Raw genomic sequence first — 26455 nt, 5'->3', positions numbered from 1 at the left:
TAAAGTCAGTATAAACAAGAAAAGCACTCACTTTCTGTTCTTTCCACAGAAAATTCATAGAGCAATTCACTTCTGTATCTCTCAAATTCTGTTTTCCAGAAATGACCGAAGACTGTGTAGCAGGTTTATCTTAGATTATTTAAAAACCATGTTCATGTCAAGGTCCAGTGATGATTTTACAGAATCACTGAGGACAAGCGCATTAAGTGAGTAAACCTTTAAACAGATTTAATGTTCATCAGATAGAGGAATCTTTAGTAAATAATTTTCTCTATGACTTTACTAAAAAGCCAATACCTCGTGACTCCAGAAGGACTGAGGAAACTCTCCCACTGCTCTCTTACAGCAGCGAAGTGACGAGAACCGTTGATGACAAACTGGTGTGAAGTCACATAGATTCCATGTGAATTAATGAAAGGAAAATTTTCCCTCCCTTTGCCTCATCACAATGGCTTTTGAGGAGCTCCTTAATGAAGTTGGTGGCCTGGGAAAATTCCAGATCCTTCAGATGGTTTTAGCTCTTCCTCTTGTTGGGATAGCAGCCTGTCATATACTGTTGGAGAATTTCACTGCTGCCATTCCTGGTCATCGCTGCTGGGTCTACATCCTGGATAATGCCACTGAGATCCTCAGCCCTGATGTCCTCCTGAGAATCTCCATCCCACTGGATTCAAACTTAAAGCCAGAGAAGTGTCATCGCTTCCTCCACCCCCAGTGGCAGCTCCTTCACCTGAATAGGACCTTCGCCAACATGACTGGCCTGGACACGGAGCCCTGTATGGACGGCTGGGTGTATGACCACAGCTTGTTCTCCTCCACCATCGTGACTGAGGTAAGGCCCCATTTTCCTCTTCTGAGTACTTGGTGTGGGTGTTTAGAATAACATAAAATAGACACTGTTCAAATCTTCAGTTACTGAGAAGATAATGTAATGAGTTCTCTTTTATCCTTTCAGTGGTTGTTTATCTTTTTATTTATTTATTTAATTTTACTTTACAATATTGTATTGGTTTTTGCTTATCTTTTTAAATTGCCAAGAACTTACATTATAATCACAGCTTCCCTTGTGGCTCATATGGTAAAGAATCTGCCTGTAATGCAGGAGACCTGGGTTTGATCCCTGGGTCAGGAAGGCCCCCTGGAGAAGGGAATGGCTACCCACTCCAGTATGCTTGCCTGGAAAATTCCATAGACAGTGGAACCTGGTGCATGGGTCACAAATAGTCGGACACAACTGAGTGACTAATACTTTAACTTCATTTTTAATTACAATTGAGAATGAGGAAATCAGCAGACTGGATATGAACTTTACTGTCACCAAACTTAAAATTTAATGAGGAGGTTGATGTTTAGATCAGTACATGTTTGATATAATGTGTGAAAAATTATTTTTAGTTGCATGTTCTCAGCCTAGTTGTAATTGGAAGGACTTCTATTAACCTTAAAAAATTCCATCTCCTGACTAATTGTAGAGAAACAAATCAGTGTATTTCACTCTAGGTGTGATCCAGATATCAGTGATAAAAAAAAAAAAAAAAAAACTCAACTATTTTCAGTGTATCAAAAAGATTGAGAATCACTGAGGTATGTAGTCCTAAGTGAATATAAAGATTTGTCCTGATAAAATCTGAAAGATTGAGTTGAGAATTTCTAGAAAAGCCATGCTCAAACTGGGACTTAAATAGTAGAGCCGAGTAAATGTAGGAAAGGAAAGCAGAATATACTCATTGAGAGCTTTAAAATGCTGTGGTGCTCCTCTGTGCTGGTTTCCTTCCTTTCCAGTGGGACCTCATATGTGATCACCAGTCACAGAAATCAGTGGTTCAGTTTGTATTCATGGCTGGAATGCAGGTGGGAGGCTTCGTATACGGCCATCTCTCAGACAGGTGAGTGTCTCCCAATCACTGCTGCCCTTCCACTGCGTGTTTTCACAGTTTATGATTGTTTCATAGAGAAGTCATTACTGAGTTCCCATACACAATTTACACTGTGGGTTGCCTTGGTTCCCAGGAAGTTATAGATGGAAATGTAGAATTAGACTCATTCTGATGGATGACATTTTGTTGCCACTGGGCTCTCTGTACTGGACACAGAAATGTCACCTCCATAACATCTGAGGGGAATTTCAGAATAATCCTTAGAGGTGAACTACCATAAACTTCATTTATAAAGTTGAGAAGGAGTTACCAATGGGAAGAAGAGGAAGGTGCTACAAGACAGGAGGTTCTTGTTCTGTGAAAAATGCTATTGATAATTTAATAGGGATTGCCTTGAATCTGTAGATCGCTTTAAGTAGTTTGAGCAAACTCTAGGAGATAGTGAAAGTGAAGTTGCTCAGTCATGTCTGACTCTTTGCGACCCCCCCGTGGACTGTAGCCCACCAGGCTCCTATGTCCATGGGATTCTCCAGGCAAGAATACTGGAGTGGGTTGCCATTTCCTTCTCCAGGGGATCTTCCCAACCCAGGTCTCCCGCATTGCAGGCAGGAGATAGTGAAGGGCAAGGCAACCTGGCATGCTGCAGTTGATAGAATTGAGAAGAGTCAGACACATCTTAGAGACAGAATAATAGCAATATTGCATTAAAGAAAAAGCTTCAGAATATATGAAACAATCACTGACATAACTGAAGGGCAAAGTAGTTCTGTATTCATAGCTGAGAACGTCAGTACTTCAGTTTTAGTAATGGATTAAACATCTAAGCCAAATTATAGTAAGGAAATACAAGACGTGAGCAGCACTACAAACTGCTAGAGCTAACAGACCTGGATAAAACTCCCTTCTTGATGAAAGAATACACATTTGGTTCGTGGAGCATTCTCCAGACTTGACCGTGTATGAGGCTCAAAGCCAAAAATCAGAAAATTTTGCAAGATTTCTAGGCTTTTTAGATGTCCTGAGGTGACAATGTATGATACAAAGTATGACTAGTGAATTAACCAATCTGTAAATATTTTTGTTCTAATTGAAAAAAATAAAAGGCAACATCTTAGATGTGGAATTGTTAAACAATCTCTGAGAAATGTGAGTCATGACTTATTCATCTAGGTTGGCAGCAGAGGGGTAGAAGGAAATATAGAGGGAGGGCTGGGTGTGGATGTGTTCATATTTGTATTTTGATGATAACCATTGATGTGTGTGCATCTCCTGGCTGTACTACAGGAATGCATTGTTAAGTAATTAATTCAACGAAAACACACCTCCCTGCTAATACTTTAAGAGCTGAGTTTGAATAATAAATCTTCTTAGAAGCATTATACTTTGTGTACTCTGTTGCTTTATGTATCATTTTAAACTGAACATGAAGTGAATGTAGTGTTTCAATCATAGCTCTGCCAGTATCTTTGTCTAGAGACCTGTTGCCATTTTTGTCTTCTCTGAAATTTTTGTCACCAAGAAAGGCACGATTATGTTTTTTTCCTTAAAGATTGAGTGGTGGCTCAGACAGTAAAGAACCTGCCTGCAATGTGGGAGACCTGGGTTTGATCCCTAGGTTGGGAAGATCCCCTGGAGGAGGGCGTGGAAACCCACTCCAGTATTCTTGCCTGGAGAATCCCCATGGACAGAGGAGCCTGTTGGGCTACAGTCCATGGGGTTGCAAAGAGTTGGGCATGACTGAGTGACTAAGCACAGTGTATTTTTGGTTAATGGCAAGTATTCAAGATGTGTGAAATAGCATGATACATAACTGTATGATCTTAATTACATAAAAATGGATGCTTATCGTGAAAATACACAAATGAGACCTAGAAGAACACATCAAATGGTAAACTGCTTGTGACTATGAATGACTTAGTTTTTTCAGTTCTTTTGCATGCGTTAACTTTTTTTTTTTTTTAAGAGTAACAGACTTTCAGATTTTTTTTTCATACATGATATTATACATGTTTCAATGCTATTCTCCCAAATCTCCCCACCCTCTCCCTCTCCCACAGAGTCCATAAGACTGATCTATACATCGGTGTCTCTTTTGCTGTCTTGTACACAGGGTTATTGTTACCAAAAAATGTTATTTAAAAAACCTTTTTAAAAAATATTTTCTGTGATTACAACAGAATGAAATTAGAAAACATAAGCAGAAGGAAAATTGGAATTTTTACAAATACATGGAAATTTAGTGTTACTCTTACATAAACCTTAACAACTTTGATGCATTGTTTCACTGATCTTTTGCATCAGTTGCATCTTAACCTGTCTGGTGCTAGAGAACAAAGTACACTTTTAGCCCTCTTGTGTCCTGCACTGCAGGGGTTAACAGTCAGCCTCCTGTTGCTCTGGCTAAGCCATGAGAAAATCATCGTGGGAAAAGAATAAAAGCAAAATATAGCAGTACTGCTGCTGCTGCTGCTAAGTCGCTTCAGTCGTGTCCGACTCTGTGCGACCCCATAGGCGGCAGCCCACCAGGCTCCCCATCCCCGACAGTATAACCCAAATAAAAGTACATCAGTTGGGGCTGTCATACCCTGCTAAACTAAGGAAAAACACAGTGTGGACCTTGGAACGCCGGGTCAGCGCAAGTTAAGAACACTGCTTGTGCACACACTAAGATGTTTTCCCAAGGCATGTGCAGGTCTATGACCTCCAGTTAGGTGGTAGCCCTTGTACAAGAAAATAACAGTTTAGAGTAATCAATAAAACGGGAGATGTGACCGGGGACACAGGAAGCTGACTTCATTGTAACACAGTAGATACTTTCTGCTTGCCAAGACACTAAATAAAAGTGATGTGGCTCAGAGAAACAGGGCTCTTGACCCAAGAGGTCTTGAGTCCCCCAGTCCCATCTTTAAAACTTTAATTCTGTCTCTAGTTTCTTTTTTCCAAACTGTGCGTCGACCGCTTTTGATCCCTACCTACTGTGCTGGCCGCAGCACTACACACTATAGAGATTCTCTACTCTGCTAAATACATAAGTTAGTACAATGAGTGCTTATAGTATATTATAATTTCCAACACTGTAGTTTTTTAATGGGCTTCCCTGCTGGCTTAGATGGTAAAGAATCTACATGCATTGCAGGAAATCTGGGTTTGATCCCTGGGTCGGGTCTCCTGATGACTGCGTGATGAAGTTTCGGTAATTTTTTTTTATATAAAACATTATAACACTTGTTTAGGTAACATTATACCTGCTTATTTAGGTAACAAGGAATGTTACCTTGAAGCTATTTCCATTGTTGACCTGGCTCTTGTGTACTCAAGCTTCCAGATACAAAGAATCACTTATTAAAACATTCTCTAAATGTCAATGGAGAGGGCAGTGGCACCCCACTCCAGTCCTCTTGCCTGGAAAATCCCGTGGGGCGAGGAGCCTGGTAGGCTGCAGTCCATGGGGTCGCACAGAGTCGGACACGACTGAGCGACTTCACTTTCACTTTTCACTTTCATGCATTGGAGAAGGAAATGGCAACCCACTCCAGTACTCCTGCCTGGAGAATCCCAGGGACGGGGGAGCCTGGTAGGCTGCAGTCCATGGGGTCGCTAAGAGTCAGACACGACTGAGCAAATTCACTTTCACTTTTCACTTTCACACATTGGAGAAGGAAATGGCAACCCACTCCAGTGTTCTTGCCTGGAGAATCCCAGGGATGGGGGAGCCTGGTGGGCTGCAGTCTATGGGGTCGCACAGAGTCGGACACGACTGAAGTGACTTAGCAGCAGCAGCTAAACGTCAAAGTATGTCTTTTTAATTTTTTACCACAAATTATCACTATCTCCGTAATCTAAGCTGACTCTCTGTTTCTTAGGTTTGGGCGAAAGTTGATTCTCAGGTGCTGTTTGCTCCAGCTCGCCATCTCTGGGACCTGCACAGCCTTTGCTCCCACCTTCCTCATTTACAGCTTGCTTCGCTTCTGGTCAGGCTGTTCTGCTGTGGCCATCATAACAAATAACTGGTTGCTCAGTAAGTCAACAGTTTTGTCCTTCTTCATTTTCCAAGCCTTGAATTTGATCTTGAAATTTCACCCTTAGACAACATTAATATCCCAATTGGGTTTTCCTTTAGTTGCAGAGTGGACAAGGTCCCAGTCTAAAGCCATGGTAATAATGCTGATAACTTGTGCTATTAGTATTGGACAGATGATGCTGGGAGGACTGGCTTTTGCCTTTCGAGAGTGGCGCACCCTGCAGCTGGTGGTGTCTGTCCCTTTCTTTGTCTTCTCTTTCTCCTCAAGGTATGAGCATCTCTCTCACTGTGTTTTAAGGGAACCTGGGATGAAAATGCTTGCTGAATTGGGATATATTGATTTTCTTATTTCCTGAACACTGTCTTATTGTTTCTGCCTAAACCAGGGTCTTTCATCTGTTTACTCTGTTCAATTTGAGATTTGAGAAGCAGAACACAGAATAACAATGAGCTTTCTGCCTGGGAGTTCCAGGTATTTTCTGCCATTTTGCTTCTTAAGTCTTACCCAGTGTTATGTCATTGAGTTATTCCATTACTATTTTTCTTAATATAAAATATATACTTAAGTATTTTTGAAAGATAAAGCTTCAATTTTTTGGCTTTGGAATGAATATGATACAATCAAGTTCTCAATGATTTTCTATGTTGCATATTAAATTGGATAAAGGAAGAGGCAGAAAATGTATTCATAGAGCAATTTAACAAAATAGCAGCTTAAATTCTCCAGAACAGAAAATGACATGCAGATTGGATGATTTACATTATGTGTTCACCACTCTGCCTTCCCTTAAGTAATTTATGGATAATCTCATCCCTACACTTATAACCATTCTAGGGAGAGTCATATTCAGTAGATCCCAGAAAGATTGCTATGGATTTAGTACAGTGACATGAGTACAAAGAGACAGAAATAAAAAGGATAATCCACACCAGACCCATCTGCTACGTCATTCTCTCCTCTTAACCAGGAAGGTGTGTTTATTGTCTCTGTTCATTGATAAGGAAACTGGGGCAGATGTAAATAGGTGACCCCCATTTATGGAGCTGTTGTTGTTCACTCAGTGCTGTCTGACTCTTTATGACCCCATGGACTGTAGCATACCAGGCTTCCCCACATTTGCATTCCACCGACATTGCTGGAAGTGGCAGGAGTATTGACAATATTTGTTGGCCTGAAAGCATACATGGTTGGATGTCATCACCAACTCGATGGATGTGAGTTTGAGCAGGTTCTGGGAGTTGGTGATGGACAGGGAAGCCTAGCATGCTCCAGTCCATGGGGTTGCAAAGTGTCAGACTTGACTGAGTGACTGAACTGAACTGAAATGCATTTGGGGGTTTCTTTTTTCAAGATAATATATATTATGAATATATGCTACGTGCACAAATGTGCTGGATCTCATGCTTAGCTTTGGAGGGAATTATGCAAGTGAGGGACTCTCAAACTTAAGCTTCTTAGGCCTCTTGGAAAGCCTTCTGCTGAGTAAGCAGAGAGGCAATTTGACTGCAAACTCTATGATCCTTTGCATGTAGAACATCTTTTAGATGTACTACATAAAGTGGTCATTCTTGTATTTTCCTAGCAGTATGTAACAAAACATGAGCTCCTTTTCCTAACCCAATACTTGAAGTGGTGAATATCGGATTGAAGGCAAAAAGCATTAGCTGTAATTAACCATATGACAAATAAGCAAGAGAGAACTGACTGCACTTGTGGGCCCTTCTTTCATCAGGTGGCTGGTGGAGTCTGCACGGTGGCTGATTGTCACCAATAAAACAGATCAAGGATTAAGGGAACTTAAGAAAGTTGCACGCAGCAATGAAATGAAGAATGCCGAGGCAACCCTGAACATGGAGGTGAGCAGAAAGGGAAGGTGGTTACTGCTGAATGTGAGTCATAAACTGACACCTGCCTTCTCCTAATGAGATAGACAAGCTGCTTTTCTAACAAGGGCAGCTAGTTAAGAATACAAATTCCCTGGTTCTTTATGGCCATGAGGGCCATAAAGCTCATAGAAAAGAAGCTTTCAGCTTTAGTTCACTTCCTGACTGATTGTATATCCTATGTACTCTCCAGGATGCCCTGACCCCTCTGTGCTCTCATTTTCAAAATTTAATGGTTATCATTTAATTTCCTGGAGTATCCCTTAACTCCTTACCTACTCCATCGTATCAACATCACACCTGTGATTGCATGTGTAATATTGTTCAGTTGCTAAGTCATGTCCAACTCTTTGTGACCCCATGGAATGCACCTCGCCAGTCTTCCCTATCCCTCACTATCTCCCGGAGTCTGCTCAAACTCACCTCCATTGAGTGATTCCATCCAGTCATCTCATCTTCTATCGCCCCCTTCTCCTCCTGCCCTCGGTCTTTCCCAGCGTCAGGGTCTTTTCCAATGAGTCAGCTCTTTGCAGCAGGTGGCTAAGTATTGGAGCTTCAGCATCAGTCCTTCCAATGAATATTAAGGGTTGATTTCCTTTAGGACTGACTGGTTTGATCTCCTTGCTGCCCAAGGGACTCTCAAGAGTCTCTTGCATGCAATTCAAAACATCATTTTTTTTGGTGCTCAGCCTTCTCTATGGTCCAACTTTCACATCTGTACATGACTACAAAACCATAGCTTTGACTATACGGACCTTTGTCAGCAAAGTGATATCTCTGCTTTTTAATGGACTGTCGAGGTTTGTCATAGCTTTTCTTCCAAGGAGCAAGTGTCTTTTAATTTCATGGCTGCGGTCACCATCTATAGTGATTTTAGAGTGAAGAAAATAAAAGTTGCCACTGTTTCCACTTTTCCCCCTTTTCCCCAACTATTTGTCATGAAGTGATGGGACTGGATGCCATGATCTTAGTTTTTTGAATGCTGCATTTTAAGCCAGCTTTTTCACTCTCCTCTTTCACACTCATCAAGAGGCTTTTTTGTTCCTCTTCACTTTATGCCTTTAGAGTGGTATCTTCTACATATCTGAGGTTGTTGATATTTCCCCTGGCTATCTTGATTCCAGCTTGTGAGTCTTACAGCCTGGCATTTTGCATGATGTACTCTGCATGTAAGTTAAACAAGCAGGGTCACAATGTATAGCCTTGACGTACTCCTTTCCCATTTTGAGCCAGTTCATTGTTCCATGTCCATTCTGTTGCTTCTTGACCTGCCTATAGGTTTCTCAGGAGGCCATGAGAAATACCAATGGTATGGTATACTCATTTCTTGAAGAATTTTTCACAATTTGCTGTGATCTACACAGTCAAAGGCTTTAGCATAGTAAATGAAGTGGAAGTAGGTGTATTTCTGGAATTTCCTTTCCTTTTCTATGATCCAGCAGATGTTGGCAATTTGATCTCTGATTCTTCTGCTTTTTCTAAATTCAGTTTGTACATCTGGAAGTTCTCAGTTTGTGTACTTTGAAGCCTAGCTTGAAGAATTTTGAGAATCACCTTGTAGCATGTGAAATGAGTGTAATTGTGTAGTAGTGTGAACATTCTTTGGCATTGCCTTTCTTTGGGATTGGAATGAAAACTGACCTTTTCCAGTCCTGTGGTCACTGCTGAGTTTTACAAATTTACTGACATATTGAGTGCAGCATTTTAGCAACATCATCTTTTAGGATTTTAAACAGCTCAGTTGGAATTCCATCACCTCCACTAGCTTTGTTCATAATAATGCCTCCTAAGGTCCACTTGACTTCACACTTCAGGATGTCTCACTCTAGGTGAGTAAACACACCATCATGGTTATCTGGGTCCTTCAGACCTTTTTTGTGTATTTCTTCTGTGTAGTCATGCCACATCTTCTTCATCTCTTCTGCTTCTGTTAGGTCCTTGCCATTTCTGTCCTTTACCATACCCATCTTGCAAGAAATATTCCCTTGGTATCTCCAATTTTCTTGAAGAGATATCTAGTCCTTCCCATTCTATTTTCCTCTGTTTCTTTGCATTGTTCACTTAAGAAGGCTTCCTTGTCACCCAATGCTATTCTCTGGAGCTCTGCATTCAGATGGGTATATCTTTCCCTTTCTCCTTTGCCTTTCACGTCTCTTCTTTTCTCAGCTATTTGAGAAGCATCCTCAGACAGCCACTTTGTCTTCTTGCATTTCTTTTTCTTTGGGATGGTTTTGGTCACCACCTCCTTACAATATTATGAACCTCCACCCATAGTTCTTCAGGCATGCTGTCTATCAGATTTAATCCCTTAAATCTATCTGTCAGCTCCACTGTATAATTGTAAGGGATTTGATTTAGGTAATACCTGAATATATTACACTAGAAAGAAAGGACACACATCTCTCCTATCCTACTGGCACTCATCACAATACCTGGCACTATACTAGCAAATGATACTTGTTTGCTTTTGTTCAAGGGTTTGAGAGTGACCATGCAGGAGGAGCTGGAGGGAGCACAGACCAAAACTACTGTGTTTGACTTTTTCCGCACACCCAACCTGCGTAAAAGGATCTGTCTCCTCCTCTTTGTGAGGTGGGCTACCCACAATGTATGACAACTTGAATGGGAACATGAATCTGTTTATCACAAAAAGTTACAACAGTGTTGTGAGAGGGAGGGCTTATTTGTGGTTAAAAGATGAGGAAGAGAGAACAAGATGGCGAAGGAGTAGGTGGACGTGGAGTGCATCTCTCTCCACGGATACATCAGGAATACACCTTCAGATATAGAAGTGCATGCAGAATATCAGTTGAGAGCAGACAGAAGTACCTGACCAGAGGAAAAGAATATATAGAACCATGCAAAACTCGGTAGGATGAAGGAACTAGGGGGAAAAATAGGAGTGTTAGTAGGACTGGACCTGCCCTTGGTGGGAGGGGGAACTGAAGCAGGGGTCCAGTCCCCACAGTGGGACAGTTGTCCAAGACAGAGGAGAAACACTTAAGGTTGAGAGTGAAACAGCTGATCTGTGGCAGCCTAAATGAAATGAGAATCAGACAGTCCTTGCTGCAGCCATACATACCCTGGACAGGGATGTGGGTCCCCTGGAAGGTATAGTGGCTGGGACCTGGAGTTTGGGGATTGTGGAGCAATCCCAGGGTGAGGGGTGCTGTTGACTGTCGAGAGACAGATTGAGAGGAGATTAGGCAGGGGATGGATTGTGGTGGGGAATGCCGATGGAAGAAAACATGGCAGCCATGGAAGCAAGGCGATACTGCTGAGTCACATGTAGGGGGTGAAGCCATCACCATAGCCTCTCTCTCTCCACACACCAGCATTGGTAGCTGAACAATAGAAAGCCTGGCCCATCAAATGCCTGACGCACTGAACTGCAGAGCAGGACCCCACCCAGGGTGCTCCTTTCAGTGACTGATGTGCCGATCTACAGAGTAGGACTCCAGCCAGGGGGACCCTTCTATGTGCCTGATATGTGGAACAAGAGAGAAGGACCCCAGGCAAGGGAGCCCTCCAAGGGCCTGAATAGGAGAAGCTAGGAGGAAAGAATGGCCAAAGAGGCCTTCTGACCACCAGCTACAAGAGGCTCGAAGAACGACTCTGATAGGGCCATAACTCCTGCAGCAGAGGCAGTCCGTGTCCCTGCACACTTGGTGCCACCAGGGTCCCTGCAAGCCAAGCAGCTGCGCCAACTTCATGCTCAACTCTCACTGGGGCAGAGCTGCCACAGGCAAAAAATGTCTTGCATCTATGCACACAAGATCACTTCAGTCGTGACCAACTCTTTATGATCCTATAGACTGTGGCTTGCCAGGTTTCCCTGTCAGGGAAGGTGGTTCTCCAGGCAAGAATACTGGAGCATATTGGCCAATACTGGTTGCCATACCCTTCCAGATCACTATATTTCCTGCTGCTGTAGCTGCCAACTTCCCTGAGTACCTGGTGCTGCCAGAACCCCTGTGATCCAAGCAGCTGCACCACCTCCACACCTGGCCCTCACAGGGGCAAACCCAAAACCTCCAGGGCAACCTCAGAAGCAAACCCCAGTGGATGACCCACATGTAGTGGTGGAAATAAAACCACAATTGAAACCCAGGGGCAGTGTGGCTAAGGAAGAAGACCCAAAACCTTCCCACAAGCTGTACAAGCTGCAGATTAAATCCACACGATCAACTAGGTGGAATCTGTGTCTATGGAGTATATAAAATGTTGTTGAGAGCTCTCACAAAAGAAAATGCACTAATTCTGATAGCTGTGGACCTTGGAAGCAAGAACACATAGGAGTAGGACCAGATTAGAATCTGAGCTGCCCCCACAGCAGGTCCAGAGGTCAGCACAGTGTTGGAGAGCATTCTAGGGAGGTGAGGTGGACTGTGACTCCCAGCGAGGGAAAGGACTCTGACAGCAGTGACTCAAGAAAAAAAAAAAAAAGAAAGAAAGAAAAAAAAGAAAAACATTTATTATTCTTATGTTTTGACTTGTTCTGTAGATTCTTTTGGATTTTTTTTCTTTTTCCCTTTTCCCTCGCTCTGCTGTAATTGTCGATTTTATTGGCACTATGAAACCTAATAAAGCTTTTGAGGTTTTTTTTTTTTTTTTTTCAGTGACATTGTTTTATTATTGATATAAACCTCTGCCGCTACATTGGGCTTTTGCAGTTCTGTGATGTTTTCCTTTTTTTTTTTTTTTCCTCTTTTTAAAATTTTAATCTTTTAAACCTATAACTATTATTCTACATTTATTCCTTTGTTTGTTTTTCCTACTCTTTTCCCCCTGCAGTTAATCATTAATGTATACAAATCTTCTTCATCTACCTCTATTTAACTTTGCATATCTGTTCTTTCTTTCCTGTCTCTCTTTCCTTTCCTCTCAACATAATTGTTAGTTTTGTTTTCATTGCTTTATTCCCCACTTGGCACCTTGCTTTAGTTTTGTTTTCCAGTTTGTCTTTTAGTTAGTTTTGTTCTTAACTGGTAAATATATATATTTTTTATTTCTTTTGTTTGCCAGGTCAATCTACTGTGTTCTTTATTTTTGTTGGACTGTTTTCACTTTGCTTATGGGTGTATATGTATATGTGTATATTTCATTATTTTGATTATTATTTGCCTGACTTTGTAACTGCCATTTGTCTGAGGTTCATCTTTTGTTTCTCATTTTTGCATTTTTGTTTTAATCTCACTTAATTCCATAACAAACCACTTGTGGAATCTTTGTCCCTGACCAGAGGTCAAGCCCTGAATCTTTGGAGTGGGAGCACCTACTCCAAGACCCTAGACTTGTATCAGAGAACTAACCCAAGGGAGTATCAAACAGTGAGAACTCACAGAAAGGAAACCACTTGAATACAAGACCCCAACCACCAGTAGCACCCTGTGAGTGCTAAAACCCAATCATCAGTGGACAGAATTACCACCTCACTCAGCCTTGCCCATCAGAGGAAAAACAAACAAACAAACAAGCAAACAAAAACTCAGCAAAAATCTCGCCCTATATGAAGCTTATGCAAACCACTGCACCAACCTTAGGAGGGCAGAAACCAAAAGGAAGAAAGAATTCAACCTTGAAGTCTGGGAAAAGGAGACCTTAAACCCAATAAGTTTAAAAAATGAATGAATACTACACAAATGAAGGAACAAACTAGAAAAACAGAAGTTCAAATAAATGAAGAGGAAATAGGCAAACTACCTGAAAAACAATACAGAATAATGATAGTAAAAATGATCAAAAACCTTGAAAACAAAATGAAGAAAGTACAAGAATCAACTGACAAAGACCTAGAAGAACTAAAGAATAAACATACGGAGACAATCAACACAATTACTGAAATTAAAAATACTCTAGAAGGAATCAATAGCAGAATATCTGAAGCAGAAGAATGAATCAGTGAGCTGGAAGATAAAATGATGGAAATAACTTCTGAAGAACAGAATAAAGTAAAGGAATGAAAAGAACTGAGAATAGTCTCAGAGACCTCTGGGACAATATCAAATGCACCAGCATTTGAATTATAGGGGTCCCAGAAGAAGAAGAAAAAAACAAAGTTTATGAGAAATTTTTTGAAGAGATTATAGTTGAAAATTTCTCCAACATGGAAAAGGAAATAGTCAATCAAGTCCAAGAGGCACAAAGACTCCCATATAGAATAAACCCAAGGAGAAACACACCAAGACACATACTAAACAAACTAACAAAGACAAAGTACAAAGAAAGAATATTAAAAGCATCGAGGGAGAAGCAACAAGTAATATATGAGGCAAACCCCATACACCTAACAGCTGATCTTTCAGCAGAAACTCTGCAGGCCAGAAGGGATGGCAGGATATATTTAAAGTACTGAAAGGGAAAAATCTACAGCCAAGATTACAGTACCCAGCAAGGATCTCATTCAAAATTGATAGAGAAATAAAAAGCTTTTCAGACAAACAAAAGTTAAGAGAATTCAGTATCACCAAACCAGCTTTACAACAAATGTTAAAGGGACCTATATAGTCAAGAAATACAAGAAAAGAAAAAAGATCTAAAAACGCAACCCCAAACAATTAAGGAAATGGCAATAGGAACATACATATCAATAATTACTTTAAATGTAAATGGATTAAATGCTCCAACCAAAAGACAGAATGGCTGAATGAATACAAAAACAAGACCTGTATATATGCTGTCTACAAGAAACCCACTTCAGACCTTAAGACACATATAGACTGAAAGTCAGGGGATGGAAAAATATATTCCATGCAAATGGGAAGCAAAAGAAAGCTGGAGTAGCAATCCTCATATCAGATAAAAACAGACCTGAAAGAATACTACAAGAGATACAGAAGGATACTACGTAAAGATCAAAGGATCAATCCAAGAGGAAGACCAACAATTGTAAATATCTATGCACCCAACATAGGAGCACCTCAATACATAAGACAAACACTGCTGCTGCTGCTGCTAAGTTGCTTCAGTCGTGTCTGACTCTGTGTGACCCCATAGACGGCAGACCCCTGGCTCCCCCATCCTTGCGATTCTCCAGGCAAGAACACTTGAGTGGGTTGCCATTTCCTTCTCCAATGCATGAAAGTGAAAAGTGAAAGTGAAGTTGCTCAGTCGTGTGACTCTTAGCGACCCCATGGACTGCAGCCTTCCAGGCTCCTCCGTCCATGGGATTTTCCAGGCAAGAGTATTGGAATGGGGAGCCATTGCCTTCTCCTAAGTCAAACACTAACATACATAAAAGGAGAAATTGACAGTAATACAATAATAGTAGGAGACTTTAACACCCCACTCACACCAATGGACAGATCATCAAAACAGTAAATTAATAAGGAAACACAAGTCTTAAATGATGCATTAGATGAGATGAATTTCATTTATATCTTCAGGAAATTTCATCAAATACAGAAGAATACACCCTCTTTTCAAGTGCACATGGAATATTCTCCAGGATAGACCATATCTTGGGTCACAAATCAAATCTCAGTAAATTCAAGAAAATTGAAATTGTATCAAGCATCTTCTCTGATGACAATGTTGTGAGACTAGATATCAATTACCAGGAAAAAAGTGGTAAGAAACACAAACACATGGAGATTAAACAACATGTTTTGAAATAACCAACAGGTGACTGAAGAAATCAAAAGGGAAATAAAAAAATTTCTAGAAACAAATGACAATGAAAACATGACAACTCAAAACCTATGGGATGCAGCAAAAGCAGTTCTAAGAGGGAAGATTATAGCAATAAAATCCTACCTCAAGAAACAAGAAAAACATCGAATAGATAACCTAACTTTACACCTAAAACAACTGGAAAAAGAAGAACAAAAAACCCCCCAAAATTAGTAGAAGGAAAAATATCATAAAGATCTGAGCAGAAATAAATTAAAAAGAAATGAAGCAAACAATAATAAAGAATAACAAAACTAAAAGCTTGCTCTTTGAGAAGATAAAATTGACAAGCCTTTAACTAGACTCATCAGGAAAAAAAGAGAGGAGAATCAAAACAAAATTAGAAATGAAAAATTAGAGGTTACAACAGACAATGCAGAAATACAAAGGATTATAAGAGATTATTATGAACAACTATATGGCAATAAAATGGATAACCTGGAAGAAACAGGCAGATTCTTAGAAAAGTTCAATCTTCCAAGACTGAATCAGGAAGAAATAAAAATTATGAACAACCCAATTACAAGCACTGAAATTGAAGCAGTCATCAAAAATCTCCCAAAAAACAAAAGTCCAGGACCAGATGGCTTCACAGAAGAATTCTATCAACTATTTAGAGAAGAGCTAACACCTATCCTTCTAAAACTCTTGTCAAAATATTACAGGGGAAGGAACACTTCCAAACTCATTCTATGAGGCCACCATCACCCTGATACCAAACCCAGACAAAGATAACACAAAAAAGAAAACTACAGGCCAAAATCACTGATGAACATAGATGCAAAAATCCTCAACAAAATTTTAGCAAACAGAATTCAGCAACACATCAAAAAGTTCATACACCTTGATCACGTTGGATTTATTCCAGGAATGCAAAGATTCTTCAATATATGCAAATCGATCAGTGTGATATACTATATTAACAAATTGAAAGATAAAACCATATGACAGTCTCAGTAGATGGAGAAAAAGCCTTTGACAAAATTCAGCACCCATTTATGATTAACAGCCTTTAAAATATGGGCATAGAAGGAACTTACCTCAACATACTAAAGGCTATATATGATAGGCCTACAACAAACATTACTCTCAATGGTGAAAAAATGAAAGCATTCTCTCTAAGCTCAGGAACAAGACAAATATGTCCACTTTCACCACTATCATTCAACATAGTTCTGGAAACCCTAGCTACAGCAATCAGAGAAGAAAAAGAAATAAAAGGAATCCAGATTGGAAAAGAAGTAAAGCTCTCACTGTTTTCAGATGACATGATACTGTACATAGAAAACCCTAAAGATACTATCAGAAAATCACGAGAGCTAATCAGTGAATTTAGTAAAATTGCACAATACAGAAATCCCTTGCATTTCTATATACTAACATTGAAAAATCAGAAAGAGAAATTAAGGAATCAATCCCATTCACCATTGCAACACAAAGAATTAAATATCTAGGGATAAACTTACTAAGGAGACAAAATAACTGTACACAGAAAATTATAAGACACTAATGAAAGAAATCAAAGATGACATAAACAGATGGAGAGATAGTCCATGTTCCTGGGTAGGAAGAATCGATATTGTGAAAATGACTACACCACCAAATGTAATCTACAGATTCAATGCCATCCCTATCAAATTACCAATGACATTTTTCACAGAACTAGAACAAAAAGTTTCACAATTCATATGGAAACACAAAAGATCCCGAATAGCCAAAGCAGTCTTGAGAAAGAAGAATGGAGCTGGAGGAAATCAACCTTCCTGAATTCAGATTATACTACAAAGCTACAGTCATCAAGACAGTATGGTACTGGCACAGAAACAGACATCTAGGCCAATGTAACAAGATAGAAAGCCCAGAAATAAACCCACGCACCTATAGGTACCTTATTTTTGACAAAAGAGGTAAGAATATACAATGGGTGCAAAGACAACCTCTTCAATAAATGGTGCTGGGAAAACTGGACAGCTACATGTAAAAGAATGAAATTAGAACACTTCCTAACACCATACACAAAAATAAACTCAAAATGGATTAAAGACCTAAATGTAGAACTAGAAACTATAAAACTCTTAGAGAATAACATAGGCAGAACACTCCATGACATAAATCAAAGCAAGATCCTCTATGACCCACCTCCTAGAGTAATGGAAATAAAAATAAAAGTAAACAAGTGGGTCTTGATTAAACTTAAAAGCTTCTGCACAGCAAAGGAAACTATAAGCAAGGTGAAAAGGCAAGTCTAGAATGGGAGAAAATAATAGCAAATAAAACAACTGACAAATGACTATCTTCCAAAATAAACAAGCAGCTCATACAACTCAATGCCAGAAAAACAAACAACCCAATCAAAAAGTGGGAAAAAGACCTAAACAGACATTTCTCCAAAGATATACAGATGGCTAACAAACACATGAAAAATCCTCAACATTGCTCATTAGTAGAGAAATGTAAATTAAAACTACAATGAAATATCATATCACCTCACACTGATCAGAATGGCCATCATCAGAAAGTCTACAAACAATAAATGCTGGAGAGGGTGTGGAGAAAAGGGAATGCCCTTTCACTGTTGGTGGGAATGCAAATTGATACAGCCACTGTGGAAGATGGTATGAAAAAAACCTCCATATGACCCAGCAATCCCATATCTAGGTATATACCCTGAGGAAACCAAAATTGAAAAAGACACATGTATTCCATTGCTCATTGCAGCACTATTTACAATAGCTAGAACAGGGAAGCAACCTAGATGTCCATCAACAGATGAATGGATAAAGAAGTTGTGGTACATATACACAATTGAATGTTATTTAGCCATAAAATGGAACACATTTGAGTCAGTTCTGATGAGGTGGATGAACCTAGAACCTACTATACAGAGTGAAGTGAGTCGGAAAGAGAAAGATAAATATCGTATTCTAACACATATGTACGGAATCTAGAAAAATGGTACTGAACAATTTATTTACAGGGCAGCAATGGAGAAACAGACATAGAGAATAGATTTATGGACATGGGGAGAGGGAAGGAGAGGGTGAGATGTATGGAGAGAGTAACATGGAAACTTTCATTACCATATGTAAAATAGCCTACTGGAGTTTGTGGTATGGCTCAGGAGACTCAAACAGGGGCTCTGTATCAACCTGGAGGGGTGGAGTGGGGTGGGAAATGGGAGGGAGGTTCAAAAGGGAGGGGATATGTATACCTATGTCTGATTAATGTTGAGGTTTGACAGAAAACAACAAAATTCTGTAAAGCAATTATCCTTAAATAAAAAAATTTAAAAAGAAAGATGAGGAAAACACAGCAAATAAGACTCACATGGAGCTGACTATATTATAAACAGTTCATTATGTCATATCACACTATCAGTCTCCTCACTGGAGATTGATGTTGAGAACTTCTATTGCAGTACAGATTTGCATACTTAATTGTCTTTATTTTTTCTTTCAGTTTTCATTGATGCAAGTGTTGCAAACAGAAACACGAAGAGATCAGGAATATTTAAATATATATCTAAATATATAAATCAATGAGTATGTCAGTATATAAAAATGTAACCAACATACAGATCAAGATAGAAAATTGTAAATCCCATGGAGTGCCCCACTACCACCACCACCAGCACCACCCCTTTTCTCTCCTCAACCACCCTCTCCTTTGCCAAACAAAACTTAACAGCTGTTCTGCTATCCTTCACTCTAGACGTGTGTGCCCTGATGTTGAGCTTCACATAAAGTAAATTATAAAGGGTTCTGGAACGGCCCCTGTGTCTCATGCTCACTCATATAGACTCATGCATTCAGGTGCATGTAACAGTAGATTATTCTCCCTGCTGCTGCTGCTGCCAAGTCGCTTCAGTCGCGTCTGACTCTGTGTGACCCCATAGACAACAGCCTACCAGGCTCCCCTGTCCCGGGGATTCTCCAGGCAAGAACACTGGAGTGGGTTGCCATTTCCTTCTCCAATGCATGAAAGTGAAAAATGAAAGTGAAGTTGCTCAGTCAGGTCCGACTCTTAGCGACCCCATGGACTGCAGCCTACCAGGCTCCTCCATCCATGGGATTTTTCCAGGCAAGAGTACTGGAGTGGGGTGCCATTGCCTTCTCCCATTCTCCTCCCTAGTGTTTTTGTTTTCCATTCCATGAATACACTACAGTGTTTATATGTACTTCAATATTGATGGACTTTTGTTTAAAATTTGGATACATTTTTTGTGTGTGTTAGTACATGGCCTTCTGTGAAAGTCTTGTTTGTTATCTCTTGAGGGAATGCTTTGGTAGAGTCAGGAGGAGAAATTTTAGATTCTGAATTTTTGAAGATGTATGCACATGGACCAAAAAAGCACACAAGACAGTATATATCCACTGCCAAACTTAAGAAAGTGACTATTGAACAGTATATTTTATCTCTTTCCAGACATATCTCAGTAGACTGCTGATTCACTTAACTACATTGTGCTTTTTTGACCTTTTCATATCCACTAGGACATGAACTTATGTTTCTGAATCATAGACGATCAGAATGTAAGGGAAAAGTACAGATAATGGTCAAGAGAAGCCCTGTTTGCAATTGCTCTAGTGGGTTCTTCTCTTGCAATTTCTAAGTCTAGATCTCTCTGGTGAAGTAGATCCTTAAAGTGGATTCCATTCCCTTAGATGCTCCTTGGTTAAAAGGTAGATCCTCACCGGGAATCTTTGATTCCATATCTGATGGTGCAGTTGGTGCATGTTTGCTTTCCTGCATTCTTACATTTGCTTTTAGCCCCATGAAATCTGATATGAACTTTAAATTTCCCAGAATTCTGTTTGGACACCAGCATGCTATGCTGCCAAGTCAAGGGGATCCAGGTAGCTTCTTTGCAGTTTCACTCACTAGTTCAGAAAAGGGAAGTGCTTTACAGTATTGGCTTTGGGTGAAGAAAGGGAGGACTTTCTGCATACAGACAACCCTCAAAAAGAAGTTATTTCCCTAAATTTTTAGTTTTAATGCTTATGTTTTCAAATTCTCTGTACCATCCAGTTTGGCGATTGAGTCACATTATATTTTTACTGATAACTCTTTGCTTAGAAACTCCAAAAAGGACAAAAGGAATATTGTTTTCATTTATAGCCATGTAATTATTTATGGTAACTTTACCATCTAAAATTGAAGAAACTAGGTTGAGACTTTATTCTTTAGCCTCCTGGGTGGATAAAATCATCAGCTGCAGCACCTGGGCTCTAAACCTTATGGCTTGCATCTTTCTTCTTTTGTTCACTGCAGGTTTGCTGTCACAGTACCCCTTTATGGCATCTCTCTGAATCTACAGCACTTTGGAAGCAATATATTCCTGTTCCAGGTCATCTTTGGAGCTCTTACCACCTTAGCCCGATGTCTTGCACTTGTAGTACTGAATTACAAGGGCCGTCGACCAACGCAGATGCTTTTCTTGTTCCTGGTGGGACTTTCCATTTTGGCCAACATGTTTGTGCCCCAAGGTGAGGGGAGACTGGACTTTGGGGAAAGGAAGGGTCTTTCCCCATCCTTCAGGGACTGTAATTGGTCACACTTGTCTGAAATTAGGTTTAAAGACAGGTTCATATTTTGAGCTAAGTATTCCCCCAAACCAATCTGATGATTTATGAGGTTTTCTGTTAATATTTTTTGGGAAAAAAAAAACAAAGGTCAGTGAAGGGCAAATAAGACTGTTAAGTCACCATGACTACAGCTCTTGTTTATGGTAGTCTCTCAGGAAATGAAGGGAGAAGGCAATGGCACGCCACTGTAGTACTCTTGCCTGGAAAATCTCGTGGGCGGAGGAGCCTGGTGGGCTGCAGTCCATGGGGTCTCGAAGAGTTGCACACGACTGAACGACTTCATTTTCACTTTTCACTTTCATGCTTTGGAGAAGGAAATGGCAACCCATTCCAGTGTTTTTGCCTGGAGAATCCCAGGGACAGGGGAGCCTGGCAGGCTGCCATCTCTGGGGTTGCACAGAGTCGGACACGACTGAAGCAACTTAGCAGCAGCAGCAGGAAATGAAAAAAAAAAAAGAAATCTCCTTTTTCCAAGGAATGAAGGCGTAAACAGCAGGAACAGGATTTAAGCAGATTAAAATCCCTGTCCATTCCATGTTAGATTACTTTATAAGTTAATAGAATGAAAATATGTATTGATTAGGAGAACCATAATGGGCACAATACTTTACCATCTCCCAGTGCAGGAATGTGCTGCACAGCATTAGAGATGGGCAGGCTCTGCTTCTCAGAATGTCACTAATGACACAAGCTTACTCCCTTACAAGTGTTCTTTACAATATTATAAAGCCATAACTAGATTTCTTTTTATACTGTGCAGAAAACTGTTTCTCCAGATTTTTTTTTTTTTTTTTAGTGGTTCTGTTATCCAAACAAAAGTTTCCTTTCCTGGTTCCTCATGTCTAACATTGAGGTAGACCTGGGTTCTCTTTAGCCTTTCCACTAACAGAGCAGTCCTGTCTTCCTATTACTCTCTGGTGTCATACCCATGGCAATGCTGTTTCTACACTAGATCAATTGACTCACTGAGGTTTACCTGAGTTTCCTGATTTTTTCCATGAGAATCCCACATTGCTAAAACCTCCTAAATCCCAAGGAACCTAGGATGACCGGTCTCTTTAAATTCTACACTTTAATTGTGAAGTCCTTAACTTTAGAGCTGAGTCTTCCACATGACAGTTCTACCTTCTACAATAAAAATATAATAAGTATTGGACAGAATAAGTAGATGCAAATTTCTACCAGACTCACCTTTTCTTCCTGTTCTCTGGCAAATCTCAGATATGCAGAGAGATTTGCTATAATTAATCCGGATCATTTTATGTACATTTTACAACCTATGTTTATAATTTTATATCTCTCAGATTATAAAAGACTCCATGATCTCTACTATTGTAATATTTTCTACAACCAATGTTCAAATAGTCTATAGAGCTGTTGGTCTTGACTAAGCTTGTTGGATGCTGATTGTCTCCACACAGTTGTCTTAACCCCATTGATCTTCCTCTGTCCAGAAATGCAGCCTCTGCGTGTGGCTTTGGCAAGTGTGGGAATCAGCTGTGTTGCTGCTGCTGTCACCAGTTACTGTGTCCACTGTGATGAACTCATGCCCACTCTTCTCAAGTATAAGACTTTTTATATCTCGGGAAGCCTGGTTAAAGTTTGATATATAGTGTCCAATAGTTTAATAAAATTTGTGGTTTAGGGAAGGGACCAGGAAAATGTTCTAATTCCACATGTAAGAAGGTGGTAGTCTACCATTTGTAAGTTCCAGGTATGAGTGTAAAACAGAAATGCAAACTACCGAATCAGTCAGTTCTAGTGAGGTGGATGAACCTAGAGCCTGTTATACAGAGTTAACTAAGTGAGAAAGAGAAAGACAAATATCGTATACTAAGGCATGTATATGGAATCTAGAAAAATGGTATTGATAAACCTCCTTGCAGGGAAGGAATGGAGATGCAGACATAGATAACAGACTTGTGGACACAGTGGAGGAGGAGAGAGTGGGACGAATGGAGAGAGTAGCATAAACATACTTACACTACTGTGTGTAAAATAGGTATCTGGTGAGAAGCTTCTATATAACACAGGGAGCCCAACCTGGTGTGTGATTATCTAGAGGGGTGGGATGGGGGGAAGGGAAGGAGGCTCAAGAGGGAGAGGATATATGTATAATTATGGCTGATTTGTGTTGTTGTATGGCCAAAACCAATACAACATTTTAAAGAAATTTTCCTGTACTATTCCCACCAAGACCCAAATTGGAGGTAAAATTACATGCAAAATTGGAATATAATTTGAGACAATGCAAGATTTCAAAGAAGTTTTTTGACATTAAATTGAGAAAATCTACCCCCAAAAGTCCTTGCCAAGTTATTACCTAGGAATTTCCATTTTAATAAAAAATTTAGTAGACTCTGAAAAAAAAATAATGAATGAAAATAGGTTACAGAATTTTTATACAAAATGTAAATATTTTAAATATTCATAAAAATAAAGACAAAATAAATGCCTAGAAAAGAAATGTGAAGTACCAAAAATATTAGGAAATAAAAACAAAATGTGGATTTGATTTTAATTACTGTTGACTTTGAATATGGATTTTCTAAAGAGTGATGTTTTAATATAAATGTTAAAGATGACTTGGTGCCATGTACTATACTGAACAGTATTTCAATGCATCTGTTTAAAATTATGAAAATGGGTCTAACACATCTCAATCTTGTCAAAGACAGATGGAAAAGCACATAGCAAACCACAAAATCAAGCGTTTTTCATAAAGCCCATACATATATAATAATTATGTTTTATTGTGTTACATAATCACATCAAAAATAGATCATAAGTTACAAATGTGGATTTTTACTGGATTATTATATATTCTTGTTTATCCCTTAGGGCAAAAGCTTTTGGATTAGATGCAATAGTTAGTAGGTGTGGGGCAGCACTGGCTCCTCTCCTGATGACCCTAGTGGTGTATCTACCCACCCTGCCCTGGATCATCTACGGAGTCTTTCCCATCATTGCTGGTCTTGTTGTCCTTTTCCAACCTGAAACCAGAAATATGCCTCTGTCTGACACTATCCAGGATGTGGAAAATACGTGAGTAAACCTTCTACCATCTCTTGGGAGGGACTGTGTGCTTTGGATCTGTGGGTGAGAAAGGCAACACACCACGTGGGTCCTTCAGATCACTGGGGGAGATAAGCCTTGTCTGGAATACGTCTATCTTGGGCCATTGCCTTCATGAGTGGCGAGGTCATGTCTATCCATTACAAGTTCCAGTCTAGACTGCAGAGATCCTCTATATCTTGTTCTTGTTGGTAGTTTTAGTCCTAAAGAGATGATAAGTAGCTCTATTGTGATGGCATATCCTCCTGCCTTCATGATGGTATTTAATGATACTCAGTCCACAAGAAAGAAAATATTAGTTGCTCAGTTGTATCTGACTCTTTGTGACTCCATGGACTGTAGCCCTCCAGGCTCCTCTGTGCGTGGAATTCCCCAGGCAAGAATACTGGAGAGTGTAGCCATTCCCTTCTCTAGGGGATCTTCCCAACTCAGGGATCCACAAGAGCCTGAGATATTAGAAAGGAAATTTTAATCTGGAGGCATGATCACTCATACAGAATGACTGGGAGTGTCATGCTATATCAACAACAACTTGACCAAAATATTTAGCTAGACAAGTCTTATCTCAGTGGAAAAACATGGACGGAAGTCTGAGAAGACTGAATAAATAATGAGAGATGAGGAAGTGGAAACAGTAAGTGTAAACAGCACTTTAGAGAAATCTCACTGTATGCATTTGAGATTAGGAAAACCACCTGAAATGGCTGATAGTTGGAGGGGGACAGAGGACCAAAGCGACAACTTAAAAAAATAATAACAAGCAATATTTCACAGAGTTTCACTACTGGTTAGAAGTAATGAACTGAACTCTTTGAGGTTTTGGTCATTTCTTTATTGTTTCCCATTCCTGTTTAAGTGCAATGTGTTAGTCATTCTATGCTGTATCATTCAGTGCCCGGAGTAAAATATATCTGGGATATGAAAATAACTCATATTTAAATGTATGTGTTTCCAACATCATATATTTTATTGTTTGCAATTAATGGGTTCTAACCTCATGAAGAAATTTGGATTTTTTGTTTCATAAAACAATTTACCTAATTTGAATTAAGGCATTTCAACTAACTAGATAAGATCTCTTTCTCTGAGCAAGAGAGATTCAACAGCTTTGAGAGAAAAATTAATTATCATTAAAAATGGAACAAGCTGTAGAAATTATCCTATTACAATGATTATTTACACTTTTCTCTTGGTATGAAATTGTTGGTATTTATTATAGTTTAAAACAAATAAATCATATTATAGGGGAAAAAAAAGAAATGGTAATAAAGAAATTAATCTTGTTTATGAGCCTGTAAGATTCAGGCAAATTTTGTCACTACACTTCAATGAAAGTATCAAGGATAGGAGGAAAAAGAAACTAGTACAAGTATTTTAATGTGAGAAATATGGTATCTTTGTGACATTGGGCTTCTATAATCAGGTTCCACAAACTGAGTGAATCACACAACAGAAATGTATTTTCTCACAGTTTGGGAGCTTAGAAGTCCAAGCTCAAGTTGTTGGTAGAGCCACGCCCCCTCTGAAGGCTCTAGGAAAGGGTCTGATTCAGGTCTCTCCTGGCTTCTGGTAGTTCCTCGGCTTGTGGTAGCGTAACTCCAATCTTCACATGGCATCTCCCTGGTATGCCTCTATGTCCAAATATCCTCTTTGTATAATGACACCGGTCAAATTGGTTTAGAGACATAACCTACTCCAGGATGACCTCATCTTCATTAATTATAACTGCAAGAACCATGCTTCCAAATATGATAATGTCACATTTTAGATACTGAGAGTTAAGACTTGGATATATGAATTTTTTTTATTTCCAGCTTTATTGAGGTATAACTGACAAATTAAAATTGTTTATTTAGGATGTACAATAGGAATTTTAAAAGGTGTACTATGTGATGATTCAACATATGCATTTTTAAGAAACTTTTTCTTTTATTAACACAACTCTTTAAATAACATATGAATTTTTGAAGGGACACATTTCAATGCATAGCAAATGGGGTTAACATTTCCCATTTGCCTCTTGACTTTCCAAAGATGTCTGGCCAGAGATCTAAAGAGACAAGTGAGAGCAGCATCCTTCAAATTTGCTTTCTTGTCAACAGGTTTTGCAGCATCAATGTCAATCTCTCATGGGTTTTACTGGATTATAAGAAGCTGATGGTTAGAGGATCAGTTTTTACTTGTGCAGGGAGGGCATCCAAACTTATTTTTTTTCTGTTTTTTAATGTTTGTTTCTATTTGCTAATTGGTTGGTTGATTTGCTTCTGTTTTGTTTTTCCAGCGAAACAGTCTCAAGAGAAGCAAATGAAAAAGATTTCTACATAAAAGTGACAAAATTTTAA

The 26455-nt window shown here is 39.5% G+C and overlaps 1 protein-coding gene across 1 annotated transcript; it reads left to right on the top strand.

The window, feature by feature from the left end:
* Nucleotides 1–448: 448 nt before the first annotated feature.
* LOC102280573 (solute carrier family 22 member 10) lies at nt 449–26455 on the top strand. The gene is made up of 10 exons (XM_005894368.3): nt 449–832; nt 1783–1886; nt 5741–5895; nt 5998–6166; nt 7632–7755; nt 10259–10374; nt 20725–20939; nt 22493–22601; nt 23880–24083; nt 26395–26455. Exons 1-10 carry the CDS (start codon nt 449–451, stop codon nt 26453–26455), a joined length of 1641 nt encoding a protein of 546 aa, XP_005894430.2.

This window comes from Bos mutus, chromosome 22, assembly GCF_027580195.1.
Source record: "Bos mutus isolate GX-2022 chromosome 22, NWIPB_WYAK_1.1, whole genome shotgun sequence".
Taxonomy (NCBI): Eukaryota; Metazoa; Chordata; class Mammalia; order Artiodactyla; family Bovidae; genus Bos; species Bos mutus.
This window is presented reverse-complemented; position numbering and strand designations above follow the sequence as displayed.